This window comes from Salvia miltiorrhiza, chromosome 3 (assembly GCF_028751815.1).
Source record: "Salvia miltiorrhiza cultivar Shanhuang (shh) chromosome 3, IMPLAD_Smil_shh, whole genome shotgun sequence".
Classification (NCBI taxonomy): Eukaryota; Viridiplantae; Streptophyta; class Magnoliopsida; order Lamiales; family Lamiaceae; genus Salvia; species Salvia miltiorrhiza.
The window spans coordinates 36,904,428-36,929,889 of NC_080389.1; the positions used below are offsets into that span (position 1 = coordinate 36,904,428).

At 37.8% G+C, this 25,462-nt stretch overlaps 1 protein-coding gene across 1 annotated transcript; it reads right to left on the reverse strand.

Moving 5' to 3' along the window:
- Window positions 1-15,765: 15,765 nt before the first annotated feature.
- LOC131016542 (calcium-dependent protein kinase 13) lies at window positions 15,766-20,203 on the reverse strand. Its single transcript, XM_057945257.1, has 7 exons — window positions 19,275-20,203; window positions 18,007-18,150; window positions 17,758-17,910; window positions 17,076-17,191; window positions 16,828-16,995; window positions 16,308-16,538; window positions 15,766-16,225 (listed from the first exon to the last, which is right to left on the reverse strand). The coding sequence occupies exons 1-7, from the start codon at window positions 19,900-19,902 to the stop codon at window positions 16,079-16,081; spliced, it is 1,587 nt and encodes a 528-aa protein (XP_057801240.1). The 5' UTR covers window positions 19,903-20,203; the 3' UTR covers window positions 15,766-16,078.
- Between the last annotated feature and the right edge of the window lie 5,259 nt (window positions 20,204-25,462).

Genomic DNA, 25,462 nt, shown 5'->3' on the forward strand with positions numbered 1-25,462 from the left:
TGCTTTTCACCTTCTCCTTATCTTTCTCACAGGAAAACTTTATCGTGTAAAAACTTTTCCCCATGGGAATAAGTTTCCACTCCTTTTCCACCTTCCATAAAACTTGCAAATCCTTCTTTATTTCGTAGAAGGGCTGCGGTTTTTCTCCCTTACGCAGAAAGAGTCTACCAATCAAAGCGTATTGAAACTGATCGACCTTAGTCTGGAGAAGATCTCGAGAGATCGTAAGAGCAACTTCCTCTCCCTTTTCAACCGGACTCAGAGCAGTGAACCGATGAACAAGCACATCCGGTTTCTTTTCCAACTGTTTCGACTTCATTAACGCCGCGAACTATTTCTTAGGGCTTGGAAATTGTGGTGGGTCGTCAACATGAATCACACTAGAAGCCTTCCCCGACAATTCCTTAGGGTTTAGCGAAACCCTAGTTTCCGTATCAATGGTGCGGCAATCCTCCATAATAGAAACCGTAGAACCTCTCTCAAAGTTGTTCGAGACCTTTGGCAGATTAAGTCCCGACTTGTCCATGACCAGACTTTGGACGACAGCCGGCGCCGTTGGATAGTGCATGACGGCCTATATCATCTTTAATTTTGTCATGTATGAACAGAATTAAAATTCAGGGCAAATTTCGGAATGAGCTCTGTCGCAAATTTAAAAAATATATATATTAGTTAATTTATTTTAAATAAATTTTTGAATTCGACTAACCCGAAACCTGAACATTTAGGATTAGGATTGAAAATTTTTAATTCAAATTTTTTTTCAACCTAATTAACCCGCATCCAAATAATTCGTAACTCGTTAGGGCTAATCCGAAATTCGATGGGTTGGTCCGATTGGATTGACATCCCTAATTAGGATGTGCTTAGCTTTCCAAATTTCTAGAGCTTTTTACAATTATTGCAAGTGTGTGTGTTACTCAGAGTTAGCGCTTTCATTATGACTTTTGTTAGTCGAAAGTGTTAAGTGACACTACAAAAAAACGTACGATTACCGACGGCAGAATGCCGTCGGTAATAAGGCACGGCCGCTGGTGAAAAATGCTACCGACGGCGTTACCGGCGGCAAATCGTCGTTGCTAATCGGCTCGTCAGTAACGCCATTACCGACGGCGATCGGCCGCCGTCGGCATTTCCGCCATTGAACGGCGGAGAGTTGCCGGAAAATTACCTGAAAGAGTTTAGTGCCCCAAATTACCACAAGTAAAAACTGTGAATTCGTAAGAGTAATGTTAGCAGGAAATGTTGATAACAAGATGTTAATAACATTCAAGCTAACATGCAGCGGAAATTAAAGAACACACAGGAATACTTTTTCACGGATTATATCACTATAATCCGCGAGTGCCTCAAGGCTAAAAACACTATGATCATCAACAATACAGAGTACAGATTTGAGATCTCTTGGAGATCTATCTTTACAGAATGGCTGCCTAAGATAAATCAACCTATCTACTCATTGCACTAGAATGTGGAATCAACACAGAACCAAAACACCCTGCTACGCTCCAATGGCCTTGTACTTCAATTCTTGCCCTTGACATCCCGTCAATACAAAGCGAGACTTTACAGATTAGCTGCCTAAGCCCCTTTTGTCAAAGCAATCCTTGAAGAACCGGTATCACGTTTGCAGCAGGAATGTTGAAACAACACAGCCGAATAACTCGGACAAAACAGTCTGCTACGCTCCGATGTCCTCGATCTTCAACCCTTACCCTTGACCTCCCGTCAATACAGAGTGAGCCTTTACAGATGGGCTGCCTAAGACTCCTCCGTCAAAGCAAGGTTTGAAGAACTGGTGTCATGTTTGCAGCAAGACAAAATGACGAGTTGGTTGTGAGCGAATGTTAGGTCGGTGAAAACGCACTCCCAAAACGTAAGGATGAATGAGGCTTCTTGCTGCTTTTATAGACCTTCATGTCGTGGTTAGTTTCCTCCACTTCCCACTTCCAGAAGCTTCCAATAACCGCTGCAATCCACCTCCGAAAACTGCCAGTCGACCAGTCTGGAATGTTGGTTGAGAGATCATGGGTCCTGAAAAATAGGAACTAACAGCCCACCACTTTGGACCATGATAAACCACCTTTCCACTTATTAAAAACGTGGTCAACAAGCATAAAACCTTTATTCCACAACCAAACAATAATAAAACGTGAAAGGAAGGTAAAGATTAAATATATACAATTACCAATGGAGAGTCAAAGTATGGAGTCAAGGCAGACTCCAAAATGTTGGTTGAATCCCAGAAATGTTGACACCATAATGTTATCAACATTCCACCCAACATTGAAAACACGTATGTTATCAACATTGACTCTAACATTACTGACGACAAAATGTCGTCGGTAATATTTTTTAATTTAATTAATTAATTATTTATTTTATTCTATTTATTTTATTGTATATCCACAATTTATTTTCGTATTTATACAGTATTGCATAATTTAGACGAACTTCCCAGTCGGTCACCCATCTTAGTTGTGCTCTAAGTCAAGCACGCTTAACCTTGAAGTCTTTTCAAGTGGTCACCAGTAGAGAACACTCGTAATATTGATATATCTAGTACCTATTAATTCATTTAAAGTCTACTTCAATATACAATATCATAGATATTCATAACCTTAGAATATGTCGAGATGATATCCAAAAAATATTGTTAATTACGGATTGAGCTCGTTTCCGTCCTTATTTTTATGTCGGAAAAATATTTATTTATTAATTTTTTAATTTTTTTAATTTTTTTAATTTTTTTTATCAATCTAGTTTATACACCATAAATATTTTATCAATCTAGTAACAATCTTGAATTCTTACTAGGAATATTATCTTAGATTAGTGATGAGTGATGAGTGAATCACTAATCAAATTAACATTATTAAGTTATAATTATAAGTTTCTTACTAAGAATCTTGAATGCTTAGTAATAATATTAGATTAGTGATGATTGATGAGTGAATCACTAATCAAATTAACATTCTTAAGTTATAATTATAAGATTCTTACTAAGAATTTTGAATTCTTAAGTATTATCTTACATTAGTGATGAGTGATGAGTGAATCACTAATCAAATTTCTTACTAAGAATCTTGAATGCTTAGTAATAATATTAGATTAGTGATGATTGATAAGTGAATCACTAATCAAATTAACATTCTTAAGTTATAATTATAATATTCTTACTAAGAATCTTGAATTCTTAGTAATAATATTAAATTTGTGATATTTGATGAGTGAATCACTAATCAAATTAACATTCTTAAGTTATAATTATAAGATTCTTACTAAGAATCTTGAATTCTTAGTAATAATATTAGATTAATGATGAGTGATGAGTGACGAGTGATGAGTAAATCACCAATCAAATTAACATTATTAAGTTATAATTATAAGTTTCTTACTAAGAATCTTGAATGCTTAGTAATAATATTAGATTAGTGATGATTAATGAATGAATCACTAATCAAATTAACATTCTTAAGTTATAATTATAAGATTCTTACTAAGAATCTTGAATTCTTAGTAATAATATTAAATTAGTGATATTTGATGAGTGAATCACCAATCAAATTAACACTCTTAAGTTATAATTATAAGATTCTTACTAAGAATCTTGAATTCTTAGTAATAATATTAGATTATTGATGAGTGATGAGTGACGAGTGATGAGTAAATCACCAATCAAATCAACATTATTAAGTTATAATTATAAGTTTCTTACAAAGAATCTTGAATGCTTAGTAATAATATTGGATTAATGATGATTGATGAGTGAATCACTAATCAAATTAACATTCTTAAGTTATAATTATAAGATTCTTACTAAGAATCTTGAATTCTTAAGTAATATCTTACATTAGTGATGAGTGATGAGTGAATCAATAATCAAATTAACATTCTTAAGTTAGTAATTAATAGTGATGATTGATGAGTGAATCACTAATCAAATTAACATTCTTAAGTTATAATTATAAGATTCTTACTAAGAATCTTGAATTCTTAAGTAATATCTTAGATTAGTAATAATCAATGTTTAAATTTTCACTTGTATTTCAATATATATTTAATTTTAATATTTTTGTATTATTATATCTGACCAACTTATTAGATGATAAATGAAAAAAATAAATAAAAAAAAAGCTGGAAAAAAAAAATTAATTACCGACGGCATTTGTCGTCGGTAATTAGCAATTGCCGTCGGTAATTAGCGGCTGCGGCACTGCCGTCGGTAATTTTGGCCAGACGGCGGTGGTGCTATTGCCGGATGTCACCGGCAGTGGTGATTAGTGGCGGCCGGATGCCGCCGGTGAATAGCAACGGCAATTGCCGTCAGTAATAAATAATATATATTTAAATTAATATATATTTAAATTAATATATATCTAATTAGCGGCGGCTGTTTTGCCGTCGGTAATGCGCCGGTAATAGGCAAAAGGCGGGTCGTCGTTTTTGCCGGCGGCGCCGCCGCCGTCGCTATTTATGCGTTTTTTTGTAGTGTGAGGTTTCTCTCAGTTGTTTTGTAACTCATGCTTCACTAGTGAATCATTTCGCCTTAGGAGGCATCCACTAGTTAGTTTACAAACTCGCGGAGAAGTTCTTTCATTGTGTCTTTACTCTTTTATTTTTTTTTTGCTGTAATTCTGAACAAAGATGTCTAGACTTTCGTCAACAACTTTCAGTTCTTTCATTTTTTTTTTGTTGTAATTCTGAACAAAGATGTATAAATTTTTATTCATTTTTTTTTATACTCATAATCAAATTTGAAGGAAATTATATATCGTGTGAATGATTAATTTAATAAACATAATTTAATTAAAATAGAATTTTATTGAAAAGAAAAAAGAAAAATCTAAGAAACCCTTGAAAATACAAAAAAGCAGACTAAGGGCTGAGCCTCATTAAAACCTTTTTAAGGAAAACCATGTTAGGGAAAAAGCTTAAAATGAAAAAAGAGTATTCGTCTAAAGGACAGACCCGTAGGTCAAGAAAAGAAAAAACAAGGAAGAATAAAAACCACAAGCTTGAGGAGGGGGATTTGCTTCGGGAGCTCCAGCCTAACCATCGCCCCCAAGTAAATCCAGAACCGTCCCCAGAACCAAAACCAAAACCAAAACAACGACGACAACAAGAGCAAAGAATCTCAAGACCAGAAGAAATAAAATCTCGACGACATAGGTCCGAGAGAGCAAATCTCAACCCATAGCGGAGCTGCCAAAGGAGTCCGACCCTTTGGGGCCCAGTTACTAGCGCACCAATAAACTGAAAAAGACCCCAAAGGACACTCCAACTAATATCCACCAACAAACCACCACCAAAACACCAGAAAGCAAGACAAGCAAACCAAGATGCGAGAAAGAACGCCATAAGTGACTGCAAGCAGTGAGTAACCATGTCACCATGCAGAGATGGCTATGGTAGCCATGTCAAGGCGAACCGCAGGTTCAATAAAATCCAGCTCATGAGGCCACCATCCATCACCACGGGAGGGATTGGCCATAATATCAGCAACCTTGTTACCTTCATGAAAAATATGTGTTACGTGAAGCTGAAAGCTTGGTAGAAGGCGAAGAACATCTTTCCATAAAGCCATAAATCTCCAAGGTACTACCTCAGGCCTAGAGTGTAATAGCCGCACAATATAAGTGGAATCAGACTCGATCCACAAATGGGTCCAACCACGAGAGAAGGCAATCTGAATCGCAACAATAATAGCCAGCAACTCCGCTTCAAACTCATAACCTGTACCACCTTTGTAATGGAAAAAACCACGCACCCAACTCCAGTGATCTCTAAACACACCTCCCGCAGCAATAAGGCCCGGCGAGCCAACAGCCGAACCATCAGTGTTGACCTTAATCCAGGGGCCAACAAGAGACAACCAATGAACATAAATAAACTCTAGGGAAGGTGCAGCTCTAGCGGGGACACCAATGGTACGAAGAATAGTGTAATCAGACTAGGTATTATGCATATGACCCAACTTGCTGAAATTGGCATTCAGCTCCTGGAAGGCGACTTTCACAGTGTGAAGAATGTGTCTCACAACAAACGTATTGTTGTCAAAGACGCATTTATTGCGCTGAGTCCAGATAGCCCAAATCATAGTGATGACACCTGTTTTCCAAAAGTTCTCCAGCTGGGTACTAAGCTCATAGTTCCAAGCAGCAACTAGGAAACTATGAACATCCGCACTATGAAGCGCATGGGAGAAATCAAACCAATGAAGAAATTCTTGCCACACAGGATGCACCTGACTACACTCCCATAGAATATGATCCATTCTCTCCTCGACAGCAAAGTAGAAAGGGCAATAGTTCGGCATAATCAGACCATGCCTGATAAGACGTTCGAAAGTTGGCATACAGCTATGCAGCACCTGCCAACAAACAAGTGATTCCAATGTTAATTAATTCCTTTTATAATGAAGATACATGAACCACTCAATAGAATCCCTCTTATTGAGTGGAGTTGAAAAGAATAGAAATCTCTTCTAATCTTACCAACTAATGCTAGCAACAACTAGACTTTGAACGAAGCTAATCTATAATCTCAAACAATCAAACCTACACACTAGACCTAACAAACAAGTCTCCCACTCAAGGTTTGTTAGATACACGAGTCTCACACTCAAGGTGTGCTGTGAACTAGATATCGTGAATGATGTTCGGACATTAGCTTCTGAGCTTCTGCACTTGTGTATCTTGTAGCTTCGACTGGTACCGAATACAATGAGATCTGCTCTTATTTATAGATGAGATATGAGCTTGATGGGCAAGAAAACGTAGCAGGTACAACTAGGGTTTCGAACGTGCTAGGGTTGATAATCTTGCTCCCCAAGTTTAGGGATTGGTTAAGCATATTAACCAACATCCTCTAAAACTAAGGAAGATCAAGTCTTCACTCTTCTCTTTACTCTTGTGGCAGCCGATCTTCGCTTCTCTTCCAAGTCTTGATTTAATCTTTCATTCCATAAAAGTTTCATATTTGTAAATATGTTCTTGAGCAATTTTTTGACACTTCAATTGTGACAAATCGAATTAAATCGACTTTGTTTGCAACAATTTTAATTTTGATGAAATCAAAATTAAAATAAATTTTGACAAAGTCAAAATTAAATTCCCTTAAAATACTTGTGACCGAAAATATCAATAATTATATTAATTCTCTTATTTGATAACTAATAAAGAAGATAAAACAAAAGGTATTAATTCATATAATGACTTAATTAACTTATTAGAGTTAAAATAACTCTAAGAATCTCTCTTTCTTTATCTTTCTTCATCAAAACCATAATAGCCAAAGAGATTAAATATAACTACAATATCAAGAACAAGAACTCCCCCTTAGGATTATCTCCCCCTCAAATAGAGATATCCAACAAAGAAAGAAAAAATATAAACCTCCCCCTTAATCTAATATCAAACAAGAAAGTTTTCCCACAAATAAAACTATACTCCCCCTGGACCGCATATACGCAACAACATAATACCAAAGCAGTAAGATATTGCAAATCAAAAGTATACAAGTGAAAAAATGGAAAAAAAAAATGCAACGTTGTCGTACTTTTATTTATCTTCCCAACTCTATATTATGTTTGTGTAAATATCTCACTTATTACCAAAAGAGGGGGAGTAGAGTATATACCTGTGAAACGTACTTTATGAAAATAACGAATTTTAAACTTTTGTGCCAAATATAATTTTTGCAAAGTGACAGCTTCTCAAAGATCACGAATGAAAATCAAGTCTTCTCAACAAGAATAAGGGAACATATTTATAGACTTGTCCAGCAACCAGCACCGCTCAAGAAAGTTCACCAAAACTCGAAAGAGTTCCATTAGCTCGAATGAGTACTGCTAAAACCCGAAAGGGTTCCATATGCTAAAAACTTGAATGAGTTCCACCTGCTAAAAGCTCTAATGAGCTCCACCAGCTAAAACACAAAAGAGTTCCATCCTCGTTAAAGCTCGAATGAGTCTCACTTGCTAAAACTCGAAAGAGTTCCATTCCTGCTAAAACTCGTATGAGTTCCATAAGCTCGAATAACCCTGCTAAAACTCGAATAAGTTCCATAAGCTCGAATGAGCACTGCTAAAACTCGAATGACCCATCAACAACTCGAATAAGTCTTCCTAAACTCGAATGAGTTTTCTACAGCTCGAATGAGCTTTCAACGACTTGAATGAGTCTGCTAAAACTCGAATGAGTTTCTTACAACCCCAACGCCGGCGCAAACCTTATTACAACCTTACAGGTTTGTCTATACTCTCCGCAATTTGAAATTTTATTAATGATTAGAAGTGAAATTTTACATATTGCAAAACAACGTCACGTCCAAAATATACATTCACAATCCGAGAAAACAAAATCACACTTGCACAAGCTTAATCATACCTCTAGGGTGCTGCTTGCACTCTTGCAAGACTATTTTTCCCCACACAAACCCAATTCCATTTCCTAGATAACACTGTGCTTTTAGATATATATATATATATATATATATATATATATATATATATATATATATATATATATATATAGTAAAACAAGTCTTTAAAACAAGTTGTCTACACCTGCGTAACGTTGATCGTTCCTTTTAAAAATAACTTTGGGATAATCAACCACCCTACTTATTGGTGAAGCATGAAATCAACAGCTAAACTAGAAAGCGATAAACGAGACAAGATGTACGTGGTTCGATCATAAATGATCTACGTCCACGGGAGTTCTTCGTTGTTTTCACTATACTTCCCAAGTGAACTATCCTCCTAATACTAAAGCTAACCTTCTATTTATAGATGTGAGAGTGAGCCCTAAAGGCCTTAGGCCCATGAACTTTAATAATTGGATTTAGGCCCTTTAGTGCCTTAATACACCTTAGTCTTGATTTGACCCATCTACGTTGTCCTTCGTTGGTGAAGCGGGTAACTCCGGTGAGCAAGGCCAGTTCTGCGCTCTAGCTGTGCTGTTGTTCTACGCTGCTGTGCTGCGCAGCTCTGGCTGCGCTGCTCTGGCTGCACAGCGCTGCTGCACTGCTCTGGTATGCACTGCCCTGCTCTGGCTGCGCAGCTTTGCTGCGCTGCTCTGCTCTGGCTGCGCAGCTCTGCTGCGCTGCTCTGGTCTGCGCTGGTGGTGTTGCACTCTGCGTTCATTAGTTCCTGTGATAATCAAGTGAGATGTTCTTGTATTGCCAGGCACAGCGCTGATGAGTATTCTAGTCCTCATCACTTATGATTGCAAAGACCAGCAAGAAGTTTAAGAAACCATATGACAAAAAACAAAAACTGGAAAACCTTTAAGAAAATGAAAAGAACATCGAAGAAAAATACCAAACTCTCTCATCATGAATAAAATCATCCCAAAGGGTTCCATGTTAAAAACCCCCATAAGACTTCACCGCGAGTCTGTCAAAAAATTCTCACTTCACTACGAATCCCTCTAAAAGGTTTCCTATGACTCCAACAAGTCTGCCAAAGCCGCAGATGAAACAACCCCAATTACGCTCGCACAAGCTCAACCTTACAAGCCTACCTATGCCTCCCAAGTACATTTACGCCTTTAACCTCCTTGCTAATGCCTTTGAAACATGTTTACGCCCTTCATAGGTTTGCCTATATCTCTTATGGATATTTACACTTGCGGCATGTCTGTCTACACTTGCGCAGGCCTGATCACGCTTTCACAAGCTCAAATACGCTTGCAAAAGCTTTATTACACCTTTACAAGTTTGTTTAAGCTTACACATGCTCAATTACACCTTCGCAGGCTTGCTTGCACGTTTACAGGCTTATCTAAAATATTAAAGGTTTGCTTATGTCTTTGTGAGTTTTCACACACCTATGCAAGCTCCTTCTAAACCTTTATTAGCTCTTCTAGGTCCTTCAGACCTTAACAAATGTTCAAGTATGAAGCAAACAAAAGTAAAGATAGCTCTGAGTAAGTTTAAAGCATGAATTGAAAAGGTAAAATAATTATTTGAATGATTTAGTACTTGACGAATAAATCAAATGTTTAAAACAAAGACAATCTTGAATCAATTTCAGAAATAATAGATATTCCATAACAGCTCTGCGTTGCTATTGTACTCAATTGCTATTTTGGGTTGTCCCACTTCAAATGACCCAACTCAAATTTAGAAATAAAATCAGGCATTTAACACTACTTTTTAAGTTGTCCCACCACTACTATACGCCTTTATCACACATTTCTAAATTTTCTTGCCCAATTTTTTAGAATCATTTGAAGCGGGATGGAGGGAGCAAAAGATAACATAGTAATTTGGAAGAGCATTTATAGCATTTGCAATGAGATGGCTCGCCTGTTTTTGTTACTCCCTTCGTCCCAATAATGAAGACACACTTTCCTTATTGGGTTGTCTCAATAATAAAGACACTTCTAAAAATGGAAATAATTAGACATTAATTAAAACCCCTAATTCTTCCTTAATTATCCTATTAAAAAAAAAACCCCTAACTGTTCTTCTAATCTCCGCCCCCTTCTCCAACCCAAATATCTTCCTCTCTCACAAACTCTCTCGTCTGCACCACCTGCCGCCCCAGCCACCGACAGCGGTTCCATCGTCGGCGAGGTATCCGCCATGCCCCGCCTCCACCACCACCTCAACATCCTTGACATCCAACCTCTTTCCCAGATTCTGGCGATTTCCAACCTTTATTGTTTCCCAGAGAGGCTAGCGGCGGTGGGTTTCTTCCACCGAAGTTTGTTCTGGAATGCGGCGGGCGGCGGTAGGTTTATTCCACCGAAGTTTTTTCGAACCCCTTCCGCCGCTGTTGACATTGAACTGATTCGCTCATCCGACCACTCCCTCACAACAAGAACTCCGGCGAACATCAACGGCAGCAGCGCTCTTTCAGCCCCTATTTCAGAAACCTTTTGTCTCGCCCCTGTCTCTCCGAGCACAAAATCAACGGCCTCGTTCGCACCGCCTGCAGTTCCATTTTTTGGTTCTATTTTTGGCTCGATTTTGAGTTTCATTTTTTGGTTTGGTTCAATTTTGAGTTCGATTCTGAGTTTCATTTTTTAGTTCGATTTTCTGGGTTTTCTTTTGGGTTATATTTTGAGTTCGACATTGGGTTCGATTCTGGGTTCTCTTTTGGCCACCACGTTGGCGGTGTTGGCCGGCGGTTCTCGGTGATAGTGGAGCACGGGATGTTCATCGGGCAGGGGAGCTCGGTGATTGTCTGATTGTCAAAATGACTAAAATTAAAAAAAAAACAATTAAATTAATTAAAATATTCTAAAATAATTAATTTATAAATTTAAATTTTCAGTTGACATTTAAAATAAAATAAAAAGAAATCACTAAATATTTACTAATCAAATACACTAAGCATCTACTATGGTGGGTTTTTTGGAGGTAGTTAGGAGGTAGTGCTATAGTGGAGGTTTATAAGAAAAGGGCATTTTTGCCTATTAACACTTTTAAAAAAGTGTTAATAGGGGAATCTACCCACATTGATAAAATGTCTTGCAAAACTACCCACTTTCAAAGTCAAAGACCGAAAAGCAAGTTTGATGGTGATGGGTTGCTTGGTTTTTTGTGTAAAAGTTGATGATGATGGAAATTGTGTAAGAGTTGTGTAAGAAAACAGTTAAAATTGGTACAAAATGTGAGAAAATGTCAACTCACGTCACTTTCATGCATTATAAGATTAAATAGATTTGCAAATTTTGAATAAATTAGGGGACGTTTGTGTGTTACAAACATTAATACGAAGGCCAAAAAAATCACGAATATGTCAATTCTTAAGCAAATTTTTTTTTTGAAACCAGTAAACCACGTATCCGCCAGTAATTCGTAGCCGGCCGCAGTAGCCGCTGAAGTTTGTGACCGGCGGCTACTATTCAGCGGCTACTAATTACTGGCGGATACTTGTGTTATTCGCTTAAAAAAAAACAATTTGTTCATAATTAACATGATTGTGAATTTTTATCCTTCGTTATTTTGTATTGTTACATATGCACCGATATTTTTAGATTTTTATTTAATTTTACAAGGGGAAATATGAGAGATAGTGAAATATTTACAGTACAAGAAGTACACATGGATGGAAAATATGAGAGATAGTGAATCTGCCAAAATTTGGATTATAGTGGGGGTAATAACACTCACTTTATGCATGATTTGACTACACATAAAATAATAGACTTGCACATAAAATAATAAGAAATTATATACCAATTATTTGGAAATTCATATATTCGGCAATGAACAAATATTCTATAGCCAAAAACTACAGTATCTGCCATAAAATTATTTTCTTTATCAGTAGCCGCTAACAAAAAAGGTATGGCGGGGTCATTTGTACGATTTTCTGGCGGATACTGGGTCTTTGAGGCAGAAAATATTATTTTGTCTCAAAATATGTATAATTTTTAATTTTTCAGCTTGTTATGAATGTTTAAATATAACATACGCATTCCTCTTCTGTATTTGTTGTTTTTTTTTTGTTAATGTTTTAGTAAAATATTAAAAGTACATACTGAGAAGGTGACTCTGCAAAAATTTTGGTTGTAGTGGGGCATTAATGCTAATTTTATGCATGTGTGAGGTGACATGCAATAATAGATTGAAGCCGTATTGAATGAACACTACACTTCACGTGAACTTTTTGTAAGGAATCAGGTTTAGTCCTTATAAGGCTGCATTTGTGAATGACCAAAACACAAATTGAAATACTCACCTTGAATTTCAGAAATTCAGGCATACCCTAAAGATTTGAGTGGTTTTGTGCGAGAGCAGGCAATTTGTGTTGAATTTCAGCCCGAAAAGGTGATTCTCCTGTATTGTTTGTATAAATTATAGTTTGCATGTTTAATCGTATGTTGTTTTTAACGTTGAGAGCATGTTTTACGTTATTTTAATGAATTTCTTTATTATCTGAACTTTAAAAGCATTTTAGGGAAATATTAAACCTGTTTCTAATATAATTGAATGTTTTGAACAAAAAAACTAAACTATCCGCCAGAATTTCATTAGCCGCCGACAATAGCCGCCGACCCCACAAGGTCAGCGGCTACTGGTGACGGATAACAATATTCTGGCGGATACTTTATTTTTCGAGTTTATTGTGATGTTTTAAACTTTTTTCAAACAAATCCCACAAAAAGCCGTGCCCGCTCAATTCTAGCCGCCCGTGAGTTAATTTGCTGCAAAGCCTATAGATTCCCACCCTATAAAGCTTCATCCTTGCCGGTTGAATTGTCCAATCACAATTGAATTAGCTTTAGCTCTTCAAAATTGAAAAAAATACAACAACCATTAATATGAACTCTAATAAATAAAATTTATATATATTGTGATATAAAAACCAGTTATAAATGACATGGTACTATTATCCGCCAGTAAAAAGTATCCGCTAGAAGTAGCCGCTTAGGGTTTCTTTCACGCGGCTAATTCTAGAGGATACGAATTATTGGCGGATACGTATGTGGTAGGCTCTATAATATTTTACTATTTCATAATATATGATTATATATTTTTTTTATCCAACATTTTCTATTATTTTATGTGTTAGGCTATATTAATTCATGTTAAATAAAATAAAATCAAAAATTCGAGACTTATTACACCACTATGGTCCAAATTTGTCTAAATACAAGCCTATTATGTATTTCTACTTCATAGAATATATTTTAAAAAAAGAATACAAAATTAAGGTAAGTTTGTGTATAATAAAAAAGTAATAGGAGGATGTAAAAAATTGTACTTTAAGTATATTTGGAAACAAAACAAAATTATGAACCTAATGTATATATTATTCGCCAGTAAAAAATAGCCGCTAGAAATAGCCGCCAGGATAAAAAACCAGGCGGCTATTGAGAGAGGCTATTGTTTACTGGCGGATAATGTATACATTAGGTTCAGAATTTTTTTTTGTTTCCAAATATACTTAAAGTACAATTTTTTACATCCTCGTATTACTGTTTTATTATACACAAACTTACCTTCATTATTTTCAAACTTAGGGCATTATACGTCAATCATCTTACAATAATTGCACATTTATCTGGTTTTGTGCATTTTTAACTACCTATCTTACACATTTTCTTACACAATTGTACTTGTGTAAGAAAAGTGTAAGAACTTTTACAAAAAACCAAGCAACCCATCACCATCAAGTGTACTTTTCGGATTTGACTTTCAAAGTGGGTAGTTTTGCAAGACATTTTATTGATGTGGGTAGATTTAATTCCACCCCTTTAAAAAATGGGGTAGCAAATTCTTGAGGTAGCAATATTGCTACCCGGTTCTTGTGCCAAAAAATGGGTCCCATGCTAATTTTTTATAATTTTAGTATGTTCTTTGTTTTAATTTTTCCTTTCATTTTGATGGAGCCCATCCATTGCATTTACGTTTGTTTTTTTTCAGTTTTATTGTTTTGCCTTTATTTTGTAAGTTTTGGGTGATTTGATCTGATGAATTTGTTTTTCGTTTATTTATTTATTTTGGCACCATTCTAATTTATTAATTGTAAATTTAATAATATATAGCTTTCAATTTCAAATTTATAGTATAATTATATTAATTTTAAATTTATATTTTATCATTTAAATAAATTAATTTATTTATATAATTCTATTAATTTTATTAAAATAAAATATAATACAAAAATTAAAATACATAGGTAATATATATAATGGTAAAAGTAGTAATAATGATAGTGAGGTCCATGAATAATTAAAAATGAGGTAGTGTTATAGTGGCGAAAATATGAGATAGTTAAAAAATGAGGTAGTTATTGATGTGACACACATGTGGCGATGCTCTAATAAAGTGGACCACACTACTTTATTCTTTAATTTACCTCACCTTAATCTTCGTGCCCAAGTGAAATGTGTCTTCATTATTGAGACGGAGGGAGTATATTTTAATGATCTCTGCTCTGCTCATGTTTACGAGACGACATTTCCATCACGAGCGGCGGCGCAAGCAAGTCGCGGTGTATTATCAAGAAAGCCGGTCACAGTTGTGTAGGTCAGTGGCCGACATCAACTTCTGTTCTGAATATGTCACGTGCCAAACATTGTAAAAGCCCACAAAATCACGTGGCCCCTTATCACCTTGACAGGCCATCCAGGAGACATCACATTCAAATATTTTATATGGTTTGAGGTATTCTAATATTCTTAACTTAAGTTTAATTAATGAGATTTATATTGAGCCAACTAATTTAAAAATATCCAACCGAAAGAGAGAATTAACAAAATCCCACACTGGAAGGTAAGAAAAGTTAAATCACACAAATGTGAAATTCCTTTTGTGATGGGATGGTTCGACTATTTGTTACTGATTTTTGTGAGACATCGTCTCTCTCTGTTTATCTTTTTTTAAGTCTATAACTGAATATATAATATAACCTCACTTACTTTTCCCTGAGTAATTGCACTAATATGAGCTTTCAACGATCAACCAAATCTCACTACACTATCAATGAAAAAAAAAAAGGTACATCCAGCAACAAAAATAGGTATTCAAATCGTATTATTCTCATCTATGTTTGATCTCGGATTCCATGTTTCATTTCGTATTCCAACAGTTCACATAGAGCCATGCCACAAGCCAAAGACAGATGTCTCACACAAATATGATCAAAACTTGGGAGAGTAAACCAAACTTGTTTTCACATTAGAAATCAAGAAAACATACATGTGCGAGAATGTCATATGGTGAAAGTCATGACAGTCATGCCCTCCTTTCGGAGGTAGACGAAAACAGACTAGAAAAATCATATGCACAAGCTTGATATGCATCAAAAGATAACTCTCCAGTCAAATATTTACTACATCGTCCACGAGAATATCCAAGAGCTAATAGAGAAGAGAGAAAAGGAACACACAAATGGTGGTGTTTTCGGGGGGTCGGATGGGGCTTGGCGGGGTTGGGCCAATTTTTAGGAGTTTTAGTCATGCCAAGGAGGGCTGGGCTAGTAAGATGTAGTTGCCTCAGCCAGGATGCCCAGAGCCCAGCAACCAATGAAAACCCCAATTAATACAAAGCAGGCCTCAAAATAACTTGACAACTCATACAAGTGAAAAAGAAACAGACAACCAATGCATATTTACTCACCCAAGTTTATAGAACCATCCTTCATCAGCTTTATACTCAAACTATTGAATCTTCCTCTTGAGTAATGTCGAGAAGCCTTTCTCCAATCCGTCCCAGTTTTCATCATGGCAACAAATTCATCATAGCTGATACGCCCATCCTGCATTTGAGATTAAATATGATGAGCATAATACTAGATAATGAATCACATCAGTGCCACATAACTTATATTCGAATTTAACCTTGTCTGTGTCAACTTCCTGGAAAATATCATTTGCCACATCTGTACAGTCATCAACTCCGTCTTCCATCAAGGCATCTCGAAGCTCATCATGCTCAATGTAACCATTCCCATCTTTGTCAAAGTAGGAGAAAGCCTTGTGGAGATGTTCATCATTGGCCATCTTTTGCAGATGGAGTGAAATGGCAAGGAATTCGCCGTAATCCAAGGTTCCTTTACCATTTGTATCCACCTATTGACCAAAAGTATATCAGCATAAACCTCAGAAAGTATATTAAGAACAGTTAATTGAAGAAATGCATACTAAGCAACAAGATTGTCATCCATGTATGCAATGTTTTAGACCTCCTCCCAATATTAACAATTACCAAACGAAAAATTCATATATAGACTGCGTTATTACTATAACAAATTTGGTAATGCTAAACTCCATATAAATAATTAGAACAAAAGGTACATACTAATTGATGTGAAAAGATCCATAAATTTTTTTATCGCCTAACTGTATGTAGTGAACTTACAGCTTCAATGAGCATCTGCACTTCAGATGGCTCCATTTGCCCATTGAATTTTAATAACCCAGCCTTCAGTTCTTCAATTGAAACAATACCATCATTATCTGTATCTATCTTAGCAAATATCTCTCTGATACCTTCAACTTCTTCATTAGACAAGAAATCAGCAATCACCTGAGCAAAGACAAGTGCATATATTTAGCAAACTACAAGTAGTCAACATACAGGGACAAAGCATATAAGCATCAACGGACCCTAAGAGCCTTCCTCTTGAATCTATTCATCAATGAAAATTGCTTCAGTCTTGACTTGACGACGTCCCCAAGGGGAACATTTGGAGCCTTCTTTGCATTTTGAAGCCAAGTGTGTTCTGCAAATGCCAAGAAAAAAAATGACGTATTGCATGTGTATGTGTGTGTGTGTGTGTGTATATATATATATATATATTTGAACGAGTATTGCATATATTAAATTAAAAAAGTTCACGTATACTGCAGAATAACAGCATAAATGCCACTGCCTAAAAAGTTATCAAATAATTGAGCATTACTGAAAAATGTGCATAAGAAGTTACATAGTTCACATACTCATGTTTCATAGTGCAAGTTTCACCCAGAGAACATGTATTATTACAACTTCCCACTTGCACGTCAATCGGATTATGGAAGCCCTAGACAATGTAGAGAGGTATAGAGTGCAATTCCAAATCATTATCCACCCAAAGGATATGTGTAAGAGATGCCAAATTATATATTGAAGGTAGTTAATGACATGATCACCAAAAAACAAAAGGCAGTGAAACTATCTATATTTTAAAGTACACATGACAAAGAAGTTCACAGTAAGAAAAGTGATTTGAGGATAAGAAAATATTGGCCATCAAGTGCATTCAACAAGTCATTTCAAGGATATGTTAGACGACATAATGTGACTTACCAAGAACTTGCTTTGCAGTCAGCCGAAGCTTTGGATCTGGTTCCAGCATCAGTCTTACAAGACTCTTGGCACTATCTGAAATACTTGGCCATGGTTCACGCTCAAAGTCTATTTTCCCACGTATGATGGCCTGGGCAACACCTTGTTCAGATTCTGTGTACAAAAATTGCATAAGATATTCACCAACTTACTCATGAATATTGACATACTGTTGGAACAAACAATTTCTTAAAAAGGAGTCCAAAGTACCAGCCCAGAAAGGAGGAACTCCACACAACAATATATAGAGGATAACTCCAGCACTCCATATATCTATCTCTGGGCCGTAGCTTCGCTTTAGAACCTCTGGAGCCATATAGTAGGGGCTCCCCACAATTTCAGAAAACCTCTCACCTAGAAATCATAAATGAGAAGAATGAAAATATTTGCATGATAACCATTAAACAAATCTATATACAGCTTGCACAAACTTTTGAGAAAGAATTCATCTGCACTCTGCACCATGGCATTAAGCCAAAGGCAAAAAAGATGGCAAAGTAGTCAGAAGATAAAAAGATACAAACAGCATAACTTGTACACATGCAAAAGGAAGTTCATTAGGTCCTCGGTATAACCAGCTTTGTTCAGAAATTTGTCTGCATTCCCATAGTAGATGACAAGCTTCCATTCAAACTCAACTATGCTTTAGAAGTTTGTTTAGATAAAAAAAAATGAGAAGCTGATACAGCAGAGAATAATTCCTCCAAATTCATCATACCCACCAGGTCCAAAATGTCAGTGGGTAGCAAAAGTAATAGGGTGGCCAGTGGCCACTCCGCAATAGCAGAGCACATTCCCTATCTGAAAATCTATGTGGGTGATTCTGAGCATCCGGGTTCAGGCATCATGAATCAGAGAGCACACGCAAAACGCCTCACAATCACCTTCTTCCTCGAGACAATAAAACAACTACCAATAGTAATAGAGGGATATTTATGGAGGTTAACGAGATATCATCATGGTTGCTCATGATGACAAATTAGTGTTGCCTCAGCATTAAGGCTTTGGTGAACGTGATGGTTTGCCAATTATTATAACAATTAGGAGCATTGTGCACAGTACACCCCTCAAAATAAAATCTATTGACGGAAAGGATCAAAACTATGAGCAATATTCACGTCTTTTATCAAGCAGTTCTTCAACCTCAAGGGAACTGAAGCAATTTAATTTATTAAATGCGGAATTGTCTTGCATCATATATCAAGTCAAACTCTCCAACAGTATCTATGAAGGCGCAATTTTTGGGCCAATATTTTTAAATTTTGTCCATGGACCTATACACAGAATTTTCTATGTAACGAACCTGCCAAATTATACAAAACAATTTATGTAGTCAAACACCATAATTGATGCTTCCATATTCAAATCTGATAATAAGCATGCATTTCTGTTGACACCTCATCATCCACATACACCGGTCGCGATTAATCACAATAGTAACCCATCCAACCAATCACACTACTAAAATGTATTCTTACCAGGCTTGAAGAAGATCGACAAGCCAAAATCGATCGCTTTAAGGGGCGAATTCTCCTTCTTATTCGCGAAGAGGAAATTCTCCGGCTTCAAATCCCGATGGATCACCCCGTGCTTGTGGCAGAGCTGCACAACCTCCACAATCGTCCGCATCACCGCAGCGGCCGCCCGCTCCGTGTAATGCCCGCGCGCCACGATCCTATCGAATAGCTCCCCGCCCTCGCATAGCTCCATCACCAAATGCACAGCATTCTCGTCCTCGCACGCCTCCTTGAAGCTCACGATGCTCGAGTTCCTCGGTAGATGCTTCATTATCGCCACCTCCCGCCGCACATCCTCGACGTCCACCGCCGTCCGCAGCTTCCGTTTCGATATTGACTTGCAGGCCAGCAGCTCCTTCGTCTCCCGGTCAATGCATAGATAAGTGACCCCGAATTCGCCGCGGCCGAGCTCTCTGTCGATTAAATACTTCTCATCAATGTTCTCCTTCTTCACATCTGTCAGAACTGTGATTGCTTTCTTCACGTTGCCCGACGACTTCTCCTTCCGGCCGTGATCATGGCCGGAGAAGTTGGAAGATTTGACGTCTTCTCTAGCGACGGCTGCCGGAGATCTGCAGCAGTTCCCCATCCAAATCGGGATTTGAGAGCGGTATCCTTAAAATTAGGTAAAAACCCTAACTCCAAGCGCAGTAGCTAGGCTCTCACATAGCTGGAGAGTGAAACCCTAGCCTCATTCGGAGTGAAGTGGAGCTTAGGGGAGACAATGCGTGTGATTTTTCACGCACAAATGGCAGAATTTGTGTGTTTCTGTGTGAAAAGGGAAAGGGGGTTTTCCAGTCTTCAATTAGTGGTGTGTACGGAAACGGCTCTTCTAATACTTTTGTAGAGTGAGAAATCTTTATTTTTTATTATATACACAAGGAGTGAGAAATCCTTTAGAATTTTTGTTTTCGTTAACATACAGTGCTCCCTCCGTCCCACCGAAAGTGGTGCACTTTTTTTTAACACGAGATTTGAGGAGAATAAGATTATAGTGTAAAGATGTGTAAATATGTGTCGGGCCACATTGTTTGTAGTGTAAAATTATTACCAAAAAAGGAAATGCATCACTTTCGGTAGGATAGCCCAAAAAGGAATACGCACCATTTTCGGTGGAACGGGGGGAGTAGTAATTTTTAAAATAAATTACTATGACAAGATTCTTTTATTTTCTTAAAGCACATGACAAATTCATTCCAAAACATAAGGTGAGAATGCTGCTAGGGAAATGAGATTGCTATATTACTTTATGTCAACCAACTACTAATATATAATGGAGATTTTTATAAAAAGAGGAGGAAAAAAATTTAACAAAGAACCCTTGAGAAACACAATGATACAAATTAAGGTCCAGACCTCGTTAAATTCTTCTTGAAGAAAATTCGATGGAAAAATTTTTTAAGAAAGAAAAAGAATGTCTATCTAAAAGAAAAGGCGTAGTAAAAACCAATGTCAAGAGAATAAGCAAAGCAAAAACGTCCAGCCCTCAACTAGTAATTGAGGAGAGAAAGACAGCTTTGGACTAACCATCACCCAGGGTCTGAAAAATTGACCCAACTCGCAGGGGCTGGACCACAAAAAACAACCAAAGGAAAAAGACGAAAAATGACAAACAAGCAGAGAAACACACGTCTCCGAGCTCTAGCACACCAGAAACTCGTAAAGAGACGTTGGCAGAGACCCAGAACCAGGACCGAGCACCTCCAGGCTCTAGCGCACCAAAAACCCGTAAAGAGGTGCTCGGAAGAGCAATAGCGGTAGAGAGCACTATGATGGCGAAGAAGGGAAAGCACAACAGACCGCAAGAAGGGGGCCTCTGAGCGAACCACTGGGATAGCAAAACCAAAGCCAAGGTTGACGGCAGTGTTCGCATGAAAGATAGAGCGATGCAGGCGAGCACGCGCCACTCAAACCCTAAGTTCTAGCACACCGGAGCCCAGAAAACTGGTTTGTATGACGTCGGGACAAGGGATGTCGTCGAGGCTGCTAGGTGCTTGAGAAAATTCCCCAGCTAAGAAAGCCATCGAGCATGGCTGGAAAAGCTCAAACTGGGAACATGAGCCCAGCCGAACGGACCCAACCCAGCAGCGTGCACGCCCCCAAACCCCAAGCCCCAACGCATCGGTGGCCTAAAAAAAGGTTGGAGAGACGGCGAAGACCATGGCCATCCTTGATAAGGTAACCACAGGCGGAGAAAAATGTCCGCCAGGAGCTCGATCAAGTGCCCTAGCGAAACACCGGGAAGCATTATTTCTTTTTTCGCCACCAACTACGAAAGCAATGTCAATGGCAGAAATCACCGCGAGAAGCTCCGCTTCAAACACAAAGCCAGTGCCCTGTTTAATGTGAAAGCAGCCTCTAACACAGCCGTAGTTGTCTCGAAAAACCCTACTTGCCGCCATCCAGCCGGGAAATCTCATGGTGGAGCCATCCGTGTTAACTTTTATCCATGGAGCGACAGACGGCCACCATGACACATTAATATACTGAGAGGGCGGTGCTGCCCGCGAAGAAATCCCAATGGCACTTATAATGACGTAGTCTGACCAAGTGTTATGTCCAAATTAGCAAAGGTGGAATCTGTTTCCATGAAAGTAACTTTGGCAGTGTGAATGACATGTTTTGGGAAGAACTCTTTGCCATCGAAATAGGAGCTATTGCGAGAAGTCCATATAGCCCAGAGAACAGTGATAATGCTAATTTTCCAAAAACTCCTGATTTGCAAACTGAATTTATGAGACCATGCCCCGACCAGAAAGTCGTGGATATCTGCACAGTCCATACCTCGCGGAAGATTAAACCACGTAAGGAATTCCATCCAAATAGAGCGGGTTTGCTGACAGTGCCAAAAAATATGGTGGAGGGATTCTGTCGACGCGTAACATAGAGGGCAAAAGTTGGGCATGACAAGGCCACGTCTGATGAGACGATCTATAGTGGGGAGCTTCTCGTGGAGAATTCTCCAGTAGACAAGAGAGCGCCTAACCGAGACAAAATTTTCCCGAATCCAAGATCCCCATGAGATAATCAAGAAACGATGGCAATGTGCAGAATAAGCAAGAGCCGCGGTAACCGATCCTTCAACAGAGGGCTTCCAGTAGTGAGTATCCATGTTTCCATCGCCTATAGGAGTTAGGAGGATATCAACCACAATGTTCGGATGCGAATTGATGAAGTCTTCATAGAAATGCTAGAGCCCCTCATAGAAGTAATCAGAGACAGACTGAGTCAAGAACTCATGCATAAAATGTGGGATTTGAAGCTTGTCAGAGATTTTGTAGCCCATCCAATCATGCTGTCATAAGTAGACAGAAGCTCTCGTTCCCAAGCAGCAATATGTGTTATCAACAATCTCGCCAATCTCTGCTTTCACGCTTGGCCACACAGATGAGGAAATTAGTGAATGTCTAGCGTATCCAAACTCATTCAAATAAAGTTGCTTAATCATTTGATAGCCAAAATCCTTGCCAATGATCATCTCCCCTGCTATCTTCATTAGACTATTCATGAGGGAAAAGAATCTCACTTCGAGACCACCTTCCATTTGCCCATGACTCCCTCTGCCATAACTAGAGCATTCAACAACTCATTAAGAGAATAGTTAACCTTGCTCATAATGGCATTGAGACGGAAGTTCTCAAAAGACTTGGGGAGAGTGTTTAGGATGATATCAACTTTGACTTCCCCTTCGATACCTCATCTGAGTAACTCGAGCCTATCAAAAAGATTTGTCATATGCATAACATGCTCGTGTACAGAACTGCCATCGCTCATCTTACATGCTAAGATTTCTCTCATTATGTTAAAGCGAGCAGATCTCTCGGACTCCCCAAACACCTCAGTGAGGTTCAACATGATGTCAGCTACGTCATTCATGACCTGATGTTGGAGTTGCAAGATTTGTGACATAGTCTTCATCATATAGCACTTGGCCATATTATTCAACTTGTGCCACCTTTTATGCGTCTCTCGTTCCTCATCAATCGACTCATCAGTAAGGGCCGCGGGACGTGGAGTAGTGAGCACAAAATTGTGCTCCTCAGCGACAAGAATATACATAGGATAACGTTTCCACTCAACATAATTCGGACCGGTGAGAGGATTGTTTGCAAGAATAGAGATGATAGGAGACATAGACATATTTGAAAGTAAACAATTTAAACATGTAAGAACATGAAGCATATAATTCGTAACAATAATATTGTAACTGAAATAGTTTAGTGCCCCAAATTACCAACAAAGTAAAACTATGTAAAGAAAAGAGTAATGTTGGATGCAATGTTATCAACAAAATGTTAATAACATTATAACCAACATGCAGCGGAAAGTAATAACACACAAGAATACTTTTTTCACGGATTATAAATAACCCGTGAGTGCCTTAAGGCTAAATTCACTATGTTGAATCAACAATACAAAGTAAAGATTTGGATCTTCTTGGAGATCTATCTTTACAGAATATCTGCCTAAGATAAACCAACCTATCTACTTTCAGTACTACAATGTTGATACAACACAGAACCCAAAAACAGCCGAATAACAAAAGTTAATCGGACAAAGCAAACAACCTGCTACGCTCCAATGGCCTTGCACTTCAACTTTTGCCCTCGACGTCCCGTCGATACAAAGATAGACTTTACAGATTGGCTGCCTAAGTCTACTTTGTCAAAGCAATCCTTGAAGAACCGGTGACACGTTTGCAGTAGGAAAATGATGAATTGGCTGTGAGTGAATGTTAAGTCGCTGATAATGCACTTCCAAAACGTAAGGATGATTGAAGCTTCTTGCTGCATTTATAGGCCTTTATGTCGTGGTTGGTTTCATCCACTTTCCACTTCCAGAACCTTCCTATAACTGCTGCAATCCGTCTTTAATAACTGCTAGTCGACCAGCCTTGGGATGTTGGCTACGAGATCATGGTTCCTGAAAAATAGCAACAACCTTCCCACTACTTTGAACCATGCATAACCGCCTATCCACTTATTAGAAACGTGGTCAACATGCATAAAACTGTTATTTCACAACCAAAGAATAATAAAACGTGAAAGGAATGTTAAGATTAAATATATACAATTACCAATGAAGAGTCAAAGTATGAAGTCAAGGCAGACTTCGGAATGTTGGTTGAAACCCAGAAATGTTGACACCATGAATGTTATCAACATTCTACCCAACATTGAAAACACGAATGTTATCAACATTGGTCCCAACATTGTCGGAGTCAACATTGACTCTAACAATCTCCCCCTTAATCTTTTCATTACTGCAACAAAAACAAAAAACAAAGAAAAAACTATATACAGAAAAGAATTCTATGTTACAGGTTCTCAGATCAAGGAAGAGTAAGAAAAACTCCCCCTTAATCAAACAAGAGGTGAACCTCAAAATCAGTCCAGAGGAGATGTCGTAACAACACTCCCCCTGAAACAAACAAGAGGTACAACCTTAAGAAACACAAACTGAATGTTGACCCAACAATCGGTTTGGAACAACCAGGAGAAAGTAAAGAACTCCCCCTGAATTGAGAAACAAAAGAACCTGTAAAACAGAAGAAAGGAAAACAAACAACAGCATTAAGAGCATTTAACCTCTCGATCAACATACTCAGAATGAACAAAGCAAGCAGCAGCATTCAGAGCATTTAACCTCTCGATCAACATACTCAGAATGAACAAAAACAAGCAGCAGCATTAAGAGCATTTAACCTCTCGATCAACATTGATCAAAAACCAAGATGAACCCTTACACAAACAAGTTGATCAAATGAAGCTTTGCTTTATTTGATCAAAATGAAGGTCGGCCGAAGGCCAAGACCTTCATTTGACCTGCCCAACACAATATACGAAGGTATATCAAAAACATGATAAATGTTGAACCAACAGATAATCAAAAACCAAGATAACATAAACTATGTTACCAAAAACAGGTGCTCATGCACCACAAACATTCACGGGGATAAAACCCCTAAAAACCAAGCAAGAGAACGATGTCCACGCATCAAACACACCACCAAAGAAACAATAACATTGTTTTGAAACAAATACTGCCAACAAATGCAGGAAAATCTACTCCCCATTTTTTGTTGAAGAAGGAAAAGGTAGGAGTTTGGAGAAAACTTGTTCACAACAGTCGACCCGTACAAGCATATC